This window comes from Gymnodraco acuticeps, unplaced genomic scaffold (assembly GCF_902827175.1).
Source record: "Gymnodraco acuticeps unplaced genomic scaffold, fGymAcu1.1, whole genome shotgun sequence".
In the NCBI taxonomy this organism is placed as follows: Eukaryota; Metazoa; Chordata; class Actinopteri; order Perciformes; family Bathydraconidae; genus Gymnodraco; species Gymnodraco acuticeps.
Genome location: NW_022989810.1, coordinates 943,478 through 954,901, shown reverse-complemented (window position 1 = coordinate 954,901; position 11,424 = coordinate 943,478). Strand labels below are relative to the sequence as shown.

The 11,424-nt window shown below is 40.4% G+C and overlaps 1 protein-coding gene across 1 annotated transcript in view; it reads left to right on the top strand.

Moving 5' to 3' along the window:
• Positions 1-4,493: 4,493 nt before the first annotated feature.
• LOC117553895 (TGF-beta receptor type-2-like) overlaps positions 4,494-11,424 on the top strand; it is a 50,243-nt gene continuing 43,312 nt past the window's right edge. The window contains exon 1 of the mRNA XM_034228005.1: positions 4,494-4,626. Coding sequence (XP_034083896.1) covers positions 4,560-4,626 — 67 coding nt within the window. The 5' untranslated portion in view covers positions 4,494-4,559. The remainder of the gene's footprint in view (positions 4,627-11,424) is intronic.

Sequence of the window (11,424 nt, the reverse complement as noted above, 5' to 3'; positions counted from 1 at the left end):
GAAAATGCCAAGCATTTCATTAAACGCTACAGTTTTTCAGAAACGCCACAGTATTACACTAAACGCCACGCATTTCAGAAAACGCCACAGCATTTCAGAAAACGCCACAGCATTTCAGAAAACGATTAAAGCATTTCAGAAAACGGTACAGCATTTCAGAAAATCGCACAGCATTTCACTAAAGCCACAGCATTTCATTAAACGCCACAGCATTTCACTAAACGCACAGCATTTCAGAAACGCCACGCATTTCAGAAAACGATAAAGCATTTCAGAAAACGGTACAGCATTTCAGAAAATGCCACAGCATTTCACTAAACGCCACAGTATTTCAGAAAACGCCACAGTATTTCACCAAACGCCACAGCATTTCAGAAAACGCCGCAGCATTTCACTAAACGCCACAGCATTTCAGAAAACACCACAGTATTTCACAAAACGCTACAGTATTTCAGAAAACGCCACAGTATTTCACTAAACGCCACAGCATTTCAGAAAACGCCACAGCATTTCAGAAAACGTCACAGCATTTCACTAAACGCTACAGCATTCAGAAAACGCCACAGTATTTCACTAAACGCCACAGCATTTCAGAAAACGCCACAGCATTTCAGAAAACGCCACAGCATTTCACTAAACGCTACAGTATTTCAGAAAATGCCACAGTATTTCATTAAACGCTACAGTATTTCAGAAAACGCCACAGCATTTCAGAAAACGCTGCAGCATTTCACTAAACGCTACAGCATTTCAGAAAACGCCACAGCATTTCAGAAAACGCCGCAGCATTTCACTAAACGCCACAGCATTTCAGAAAACGCCACAGAATTTCAGAAAATGCCGCAGCATTTCACTAAACGCCACAGCATTTCAGAAAACGCCACAGCTTTTCAGAAAACACCACAGCATTTCACTAAACGCTACAGTATTTCAGAAAACGCCACAGTATTACACTAAACGCCACGGAATTTCAGAAAACGCCACAGCATTTCAGAAAACGCCAGAGCATTTCACTAAACGCAACAGCATTACACTAAACGTCACAGGATTACACTAAACGTCAGAGCATTTCACTAAACGCCACAGCATTTCACTAAACGCCACAGCATTTGACTAAACGCCACAGCATTTCAGAAAACGCCACAGCATTTCACTAAACTCCACAGCATTTCAGAAAACGCCACAGCATTTCACTAAATGCAACAGTATTCAGAAAATGCCACACCATTTCAGAAAACGCCACAGCATTTCAGAAAACAATAAAGCATTTCAGAAAACGGTACAGCATTTCAGAAAATGCCACAGCATTTCATTAAACGCTACAGTTTTTCAGAAAACGCCACAGTATTACACTAAACGCCACAGCATTTCAGAAAACGCCACAGCATTTCAGAAAACGCCACAGCATTTCAGAAAACGATAAAGCATTTCAGAAAACGGTACAGCATTTCAGAAAATGCCACAGCATTTCACTAAACGCCACAGCATTTCATTAAACGCCACAGCATTTCACTAAACGCCACAGCATTTCAGAAAACGCCACAGCATTTCAGAAAACGATAAAGCATTTCAGAAAACGGTACAGCATTTCAGAAAATGCCACAGCATTTCAGAAAACGCCACAGCATTTCACCAAACGCCACAGCATTTCAGAAAATGCCGCAGCATTTCACTAAACGCCACAGCATTTCAGAAAACACCACAGCATTTCACTAAACGCTACAGTATTTCAGAAAACGCCACAGTATTTCACTAAACGCCACAGCATTTCAGAAAACGCCACAGCATTTCAGAAAACGCCACAGCATTTCACTAAACGCTACAGTATTTCAGAAAACGCCACAGTATTTCACTAAACGCCACAGCATTTCAGAAAACGCCACAGCTTTTCAGAAAACGCAACAGTATTCAGAAAACGCCACAGCATTTCAGAAAACGCCACAGTATTTCAGAAAACGATAAAGCATTTCAGAAAACGGTACAGCATTTCAGAAAATGCCACAGCATTTCACTAAACGCCACAGCATTTCATTAAACGCTACAGTATTTCAGAAAACGCCACAGTATTACACTAAACGCCACAGCATTTCAGAAAACGCCACAGCATTTCAGAAAACGCCACAGCATTTCAGAAAACGATAAAGCATTTCAGAAAACGGTACAGCATTTCAGAAAATGCCACAGCATTTCATTAAACGCTACAGTTTTTCAGAAAACGCCACAGTATTACACTAAACGCCACAGCATTTCAGAAAACGCCACAGCATTTCAGAAAACGCCACAGCATTTCAGAAAACGATAAAGCATTTCAGAAAACGGTACAGCATTTCAGAAAATGCCACAGCATTTCACTAAACGCCACAGCATTTCATTAAACGCCACAGCATTTCACTAAACGCCACAGCATTTCAGAAAACGCCACAGCATTTCAGAAAACGATAAAATTATTTCAGAAAACGGTACAGCATTTCAGAAAATGCCACAGCATTTCAGAAAACGCCACAGCATTTCACCAAACGCCACAGCATTTCAGAAAATGCCGCAGCATTTCACTAAACGCCACAGCATTTCAGAAAACACCACAGCATTTCACTAAACGCTACAGTATTTCAGAAAACGCCACAGTATTTCACTAAACGCCACAGCATTTCAGAAAACGCCACAGCATTTCAGAAAACGCCACAGCATTTCACTAAACGCTACAGTATTTCAGAAAACGCCACAGTATTTCACTAAACGTCACAGCATTTCAGAAAACGCCACAGCTTTTCAGAAAACCTAACAGTATTCAGAAAACGCCACAGCATTTCAGAAAACGCCACAGCATTTCAGAAAACGATAAAGCATTTCAGAAAACGGTACAGCATTTCAGAAAATGCCACAGCATTTCACTAAACGCCACAGCATTTCATTAAACGCTACAGTATTTCAGAAAACGCCACAGTATTACACCAAACGCCACAGCATTTCAGAAAACACCACAGCATTTCACAAAACGCTACAGTATTTCAGAAAACGCCACAGCATTTCACTAAACACCACAGCATTTCAGAAACGCCACAGCATTTCAGAAAACGCCACAGCATTTCAGAAAACGCTACAGTATTTCAGAAAACGCTACAGCATTTCAGAAAACGTCACAGCATTTCAGAAAACGCTACAGTATTTCAGAAAACTCTACAGTATTTCAGAAAACACCACAGCATTTTAGAAAACCCCACAGCATTTCACTAAACGTCACAACATTTCAGAAAACCCTACAGTATTTCAGAAAACGCTACAGTATTTCAGAAAACACCACAGCATTTCAGAAAACGCCACAGCATTTCACTAAACGCTACAGTATTTCAGAAAACGCTACAGCATTTCACTAAACGCAACAGCATTTCACTAAACGCAACAGCATTTCACAAAACGCCACAGCATTTCACAAAACACTACAGCATTTCGGAAAACACTACAGCATTTCACTAAACGCCACAGCATTTCAGAAAACGCTACAGTATTTCAGAAAACGCTACAGTATTTCAGAAAACGTCACAGCATTTCAGAAAACGCTACAGTATTTCAGAAAACGCTACAGTATTTCAGAAAACACCACAGCATTTCAGAAAACGCCACAGCATTTCACTAAACGCTACAGTATTTCAGAGAACGCTACAGCATTTCACTAAACGCTACAGTATTTCAGCAAACGCTACAGCATTTCACTAAACGCAACAGCATTTCACTAAACGCAACAGTATTTCAGCAAACGCTACAGCATTTCACAAAACACTACAGCATTTCGGAAAACACTACAGCATTTCTTACAACTTACCCTAACCCTAAACCTAACCAAGTCTTCACCCTAAAATTAATGAATCCCCTCATGGGGACCTCCATTTTGTCCCCATAAGGGAGGCGAGTCCCCACACGTGACTGTGTAAACAGATTTAGGTCCCCACAAGTATAGTAATGCTAGGCCACACACAAATACACACTTACACACTTACACACTTACACACTTACACACACACACACACACACACACACACACACACACACACACACACACACACACACACACACACACACACACACACACCACACACACACACTACAATATAAGAGTAATTTATATTTAACAATCTTAAGTTAATATTTTCTAATTTGATACTTTGGCAACACTACTTCCTGACACTTTAAAGCCCGTTTGCAGAGAGGTATACAGGAAGAGAGAGAAACCGAAGGAGGGTTTGTGTGTGTGTGTGTGTGTGTGTGTGTGTGTGTGTGTGTGTGTGTGTGTGTGTGTGTGTGTGTGTGTGTGTGTGTGTGTGTGTGTGGTGTGTGTGTGTGTGTGTGTGTGTGTGTGTGTGTGTGTGTGTGTGTGTGTGTGTGTGTGTGTGTGTGGTGTGTGTGTGTGTGTGTGTGTGTGTGTGTGTGTGTGTGTGTGTGTGTGTGTGTGAATGGTTCAGCAGTGAGTCTCCAGCTGCTGAGCGGAGTGCAGCTCTTGGCGCAGCGGACTCCCCCCCCCCCCCCTCGCCCCGCTGCCTCAGAGGAGAAGGAGACCGGTGAACATGGAGGGACCGCGGGGAGTTCTGTCTCTCTGCCTGCTCACTGTGCTGCTGCAGCCCGGGACTCTGGGTGAGTACCATGAACTTTATCAAGACTATGTTAGTGGCTCCGTGTTCTAACAGTAGTGTGTGTCAGCGTGTGCGAAGCAGACTGTGCGGTAGGGAACCAGGCACGCGGACAGGTGACGCAGTCAGCGGCTGACACTGTTTATCCACAGAGAGAATTAGACTTAATATCTTCCTTCCATAACATCCGGTACCAATTAATACAAGTTGTTTTCAGTGGTGGAAAAAGTATTCAAATGTCTAACTTGATTAAAAGTACGGATACTAAACTTTAAAATTCAAAGGTGGAAGAAGTACTCAGACCTTGCACTTGAGTAAAAGTATAAGTACCAGAGTGTAGGAATACTTTGTTACAAGTAAAAGTCCTACAATTAAAATGTTACTCGAGTAAAAGTTAAAAAAAGGAAAGTATTGGCATCTAAATGCACTTCAAGTGCCAAAACTAAAAGTACTTATTATGCAGATTGGCTTATGATGTGTTTTGATAATGATTATTGATGCATTCATCTGTTTATCAAAGCTGGTAAAGGTGCAGCTAGTTTGAATGACTTTCTATACTGCAGGGTAGCTTTGGAATTTACTCCAGGTGGAACTAAAGTCTGATTTAAGTGTTAATTATATTTCACATCATTAATCCAAATCTGTAAAGTAACTAAAGGTTCTAAATAAATGTAGTGGAGTACAAGTACACGATTTACCTCTGAATTGTACTGGAGAAGAAGTACAATGTAGCAAATAATCAAAATACTTAAGTAAAGTACAAGTAGCCTCTTACAATTGTACTTAAGAACAGTTCTTGAGTAAATCAATCTGGTAAAAAATACAAAATGTCATCTAAAAGTACTGCATCAAGAAGGGTACTTAAGTGAAAGTATTATAGTACGATAAGCAAAATGTACTCAAAGTGTCCAGAGTGAAATCACTTATTGCGGAAAACATTTTTTTATTATTATTTTTAAAATCTTCACATTTACGATGCTGAAACTGGGAAACATTTTTGTGGAAAACTTTCCCACTCTTAGTTTTAGCTAATCAAATGTAGTGTTTGATGGTTTCAATCTATACCAAATAATATTTTAAAATGTTTTGATTGTGTGTCACAATCTGAATTTTTAAAGTAACTAGTAAATACATCTGTACATAAATGTTGGCAAAAGCACAAAATTGGCTTCCAAAGTGTAGAAGAGTAGAAGTATAAAGTGCAATGAAATAAAAATGCTTCAGTTAAGTGCAAGTACCTTAAATGTGTATTTGGTATTTGAGTTAATGTACTTAGTTACTTTCCACCACTGGTTGTTTGGTGTAATTGACCAGTAATGCGGAGCCCATCAAAAGCAATGATGTGACATTAAAGGTGGGGTAGGTAAGTTTGAGAAACCGGCTCGAGATACACTTTTTGTTATATTCCATGGAATGCTCTTAACATCCCGATAGCAATGAATATCTTAAGTGCTTTGAAAAAAAATCCATAAAAAAATGTCATCTGTGGAAGCCGTAGTACTGTAAAAAGCACGACCAATCATTTTAGCCGGCCCGGCTAAAGTAACTGGATGGCCTACCTGCCTGTCAGCCTTCCATCTGTGCACAAACTTATCTCGTGCCCTCATTGGTCATGTGCGCGTTCGTGTGTGTTGGAGGAGGGGCTCTGTAAGGAAGTGGCAGATTTGTTCCGGCTGTGTATTTTCAAATTATAGCGCACTCGAGCTGGTTTCTCCAAAATTACCTACCCCACCTTTAAATAAACTCCTTGTAGAGATACTCATCTTTGTCCTGGACCGTTCTTCTGCCTACCTTGTATCTTTACATGAACTTTTTAAAGATGTGACAAAATGCAGGTTTTTTTTATACAAATATCCTTATATTTGGTTACTTTGACATTTGTGAAAATCCACTACAGTTCAAAATAGAGATTTTGCCCCTCATTGGCTGCATGGTGTTTGTATTGGATGTATCAGATGTTCCACCTAGTTCCACATTTCCTGCATGACCGCAGTGAGAGAGTGTTTTTGGGGATATATGTTCAAGTCTGCTTGTCAGTTTGTGTGGCGGCTGTCCCACTTTCCCTCCTCTGCGCTCACCACATGTGTGAACAGTGGCACTGTAACCGACTTGGCTGCTTTCCATCCGTCATACCAAACACCTCCCACTTCAACCGGCCATGAAACTTCCCCACGCTTGTGACAGGTGGGTAGATTAAGCACAGCACGACAATGACAAGCCAAATTCTGCCTTTGGTTGCCGTGAACACATAAAATCATGAGTTGTACTCTTCTTCTCCCCTCCTCTTTCTGCTGTTTGTTCCTGCCCTCCTTCCACGGCAGGGCCTATTTTGAACCTGGAAATCCCACATACCAGAGGGATTGTGTGGCCCCACTGCTTTGTATGTGTCACAAATAGACATACAAACTTCAAACTTCCACCCTCATGCCCCCATCTGCCCACCAATACACATTAGCACACACACTCCCCGTTTGTGTTGCTCCTGCCCACCTCTGAGTGACGCATTGCTCATTCAAACATCAGGACTGTGTTATTTTAAACTTTTCTTTCTTTGTGTGCTTTCATTGATGTGGAGCTCGGGGGTCTGTCACAGGACAGTTCCTTATTCATTTCAGGGAATCTCAGTGTCTGCGCAGATGCCCCCCTGTGCTGGGACATTCCCCAATCCGGTGCTTAGCCAAAAATAGCGACTCAAGCTATTCCATCCTGTACCCATCAAAACAAAAGGCAGAAAGGGAAACAGGAGGCTGTACAAAAGAGAAACAGATCAATGTTTTCTTTTAGGAGGCACCACACAGTTTAACCCCACTGAAGTGTCTCCATCTGATTTTGACCATATTAGTCGTCCCCCCGCGCTCTTCCCTCTTAACCCGCTTGGCTGACTCTGGGGTCAAAGAGAAGAGAGAGGCAGGCTGGGATGAAAGGAACACAGATAGGAGGAATGAGAGGACTGTAGGCAAGTTGGAGAGACTGAGTTGTAGTGGGATAACTTTAAGGAGCCGAGGGAGGGGGGCTGAGCCGCCTGCTGGGGCAGTTATGTAGCCCCGCGCAGCCTCCTGCCAGTTGTCTACCCTCATTTCTCTGACAGGGCGAGACCGGAGAGAAGAACGATTCTTATTTCCACAGATATTTCATTGCATTGCTCCAGAGGAGGGTCAGTGTAGCTTCACATATTTATTAAACTATGGAATGTGGACACCTTAACTAAATAAATGCTAAGAAATAGATGATACATAAAAAGGCTCCTGCTCACAACAGCTAGAGGGCATAAATACAGTACTTACCTCTAAAATACTGTTATTTTGGTTACGCTATATCAAATAACTCATGATATTATATTAATGATATTATGCACCCATGGCACAACATGACACACAGTGATTGTTTAAATCCTGGGAAAGGATTTTACTATCTACTGAATAATTAGCTGGTGATGCATTGAGATCATCTGCAGCACATCTCCATGTTTTTCAGATATGGTGCAGCAGGGGAGCAATATTATCAGACTTACAACTTGCATCAAATGCTTCTAATGTGTTTCTAAACTTCCAGTCATTAAACATGAGTGTTAGAGTAACCTGATTCCTTTGCGTCACTTCAGGGTTACCTCTATATCAAATGTAATGCCAATAAATTCAAGAGAAAATAAATAACAATTAGATGTTTTTTAGCTCAGTGTTTTATGTAAGGCAACAGAACAATGTAACCTTAGAAAAGAAGAAACCAAAAATATTTAGGATAAAAAAATATTTTATTGATAGGAAAACCTGCCTTTCATTCAGCATATTCAGGCAGTAGCTTATACACCAATAATTAAACACATGAGCACATACTACAGTTTAAAAAAGCAGAAATAAAATCTGAGCTGACAGAAAATGCTCCGTTTTAGTTTAATGCACACAGTTTTTTTAAATGTACCAGTAATATGATTAAGTCTTTTATGTAACTGTAATGGAATACATTCACCTTGTTATCCTGATTACGTAATCCTGTTACATGTAATCTGTTACTCTCCAATGATGAATTCGTTTTCTGGGACCTTTCAGTGACACTGACCTACAGTACACCTGCCTACTGTGCAGATTTTCCACTTTTTCTTTCACATTTGATCAGCCTGCCGCAGTGTTTCCTGTGGTGATAAACTGCAGTCAGCTTTCCTGTGTGCCCCCCCCTCACTTTGAGCTCACTTCCTCAGTGGATTTCCCAGGCACTGAGGATGTGAGGGGAGGGAATTCAGCTGTTAGCTTTCATATGACATGGAGTTGCAATGCTGCTACTGTAAGCATCATTCTGATGTACTTAGCATTTCTGTTTCAGTACATTTACTTTTTGTTGTTTAAATGATAATGACATATCTTTGTACACTAAGTTGGCAATGAGTCCTCTCCTATCCCCTACTCCTCAAGGTGTACATATATTCTACGACCATATTTTATATGAAGGATACAACTAGGTCAGCAGCTCTTTTAAAGCCTTTAGTGTTTCTCCTTTAGCATTGTTTATAGAAGGGATCGACAGTTCTTAGATTAGAACGTCATGAAAGGAAGATATCCATTAGTAGTAGATGGAGAATGTGGGGGTTTCCATGAGAATATTTTGGCAGCAGTTAAGCCAGCATTTTTAAGGTGCCAAAAATGATTCAAGACATTGTGCACATGGACAAAAGATTAATATTTTTCCTCACATCTTCGAAACAAACGAAACAGTTTAGTTCTCTTAAGCATAAAAATAACAAAAAAACAAACTAAAAATCTGACAGTTAGTGCGCTACAGAATGTGTCTGCATGTAAAACAACCAGAGCCAGGGAGCAGTGTCAGTCACTGCTTATGAACTCCAATCAATGCATTTCAGTTTAGCTGAATTGGCCACCATGTTGTAAACAGTCAAGCCAAATCCAAGGCCCACCTACCAGCTGGATCAAAAAGACATATTTTTAAATCAACACTTTATATCCATCTGCCACCGGTCTTAATTGTACTGCAGTAAATTCTACTAGGATGACACTTCAGTTATTATCATAAATGTCAAACTAATTGAGTAAAGAGAGTGGGTGTTTGATTCTACATTTAGCCACTTAACCATGATTGAGGGGGCTTCTTCTCTCGAACAACAGGAGCGTTGTGCTACCGCTAAATCAATTGACATGGCAGCCCTGTTTAATCCAACCAGAGGTTTGACTCATGAATTCTCCTTCCTGATGTGTGAAAATTTACACATTCTCCTTTAAGGTTACACTGCTTCTGTCTATGTTTACAGTATATTATGAGACATGTGTGTTTTTGTGCATTAAGCACAGTTCATATAATTTCAAGACACATTCCATCTCACAGTCCAGATGAGGGCGGGATCCTGAGTGTGAAATAGCAGAGCGCTAACACCCACACACAACCTCAGACACAAACCCTGCTGGTTTAATGCAGCAGAGTGCCACAGAGACTGCATGAATGTGAATGAGTAACAGGGAGAGTACCACAGTGAGCTCAATAATACTTTCATGGTGTTCTTTAGAGATGCGCCAATTGCAATTTTCTTGGCTGTTACGGAAAAGTCAGACTTGCCCACTTGTTTTTTTAGGAAAAGAAGAAAAGGAATAAAATTGACATTATACAAAAACACTTTTTTTTCACATAAAATTTTACATTTTCAAATTAAGTTTCTCATTATTATATACGGACCATTAAAACAGCAGCAAACAACCGTGTGCTTATATGTAAACATATAAAGGAGCGGAAAAGACAATACAAAGTCAAAATGTTGCAGTGTTATTGCTCACAAGTTTACAGACAAAACAACTGAGTTCTCTTAGTCGAGTTTTCACCACATGAACAACATGCTAACCGTATTAGCAGAAGCCTGCTAATACAACCCAGTCTCATGGCATTTCATGTTCACCAACACGATTTTCCCCTTTTTTTCGTGTTGCACAGCACGATTTTAAAAGCAATGTATTTCTACTGGTAATGTGTTTCGTGCCTGCACCACGTCTTTTTCTCCGGTCGGGTCGTGGAAGACCGGAAGCTGTGTGGTTCATAAAAACATGTTTTTACTCAATATCAAGCCACAATTAATGCTTTTATTTTAAATCGTATAATTTCGGACTTTTGTTGCCATCTGTGAGGAAAATAAATGGGGCTCAGAGCCTCAGAATACTGAAATCTGTATTTTTAAATCTTTTTCCTTCTCATTTGTTATTCTTTTCAAAATAACACACTGTTATTTACTCACCAATAACACACAATTATCCTTGCTTTTATTTATTGGTTTGATTCCATCATCTCGGGCTTTTTTGGCGTCCGTCAGGAACTGAATTTCAAAATAAAAATAACCGGAAACAGACGTAGGCCTATAAGGGACATTTCGAGCATCATTGCGATTGTCAACATTTCTGAGTTTAGGATGGCCGAAGACACTACACTACCCATAATCCCCAGCTATCGTTTAGGACTACAGTCCCCGTGATTAATCTTCAAACTCTGGGATTGGATGTTGGAGTAGCAGTGCGCCAAGGTTACACCGAGCGTCAAACAGCTGTTTGAAATGGAACGAAACCACGCCAGACTATCCAAAACTGGAATCGAACGCCCCCCCAGAACTACACATGCTGGCTATTGTGTTTCGCAAAATGTTCTATGGGACGTCTCTACTGAACGTTTTCGTTTTTCCCACAATTAGAAGTTGCCAGTATTAAACACATTGGTGCTATCAAATGTAAAACATATAATTAATAAATGGGTGAAAATCACTTGTGTCCATAATGCGTAGCATTAATATCCACATGACAGCTCATTGTTACTTTGTAAT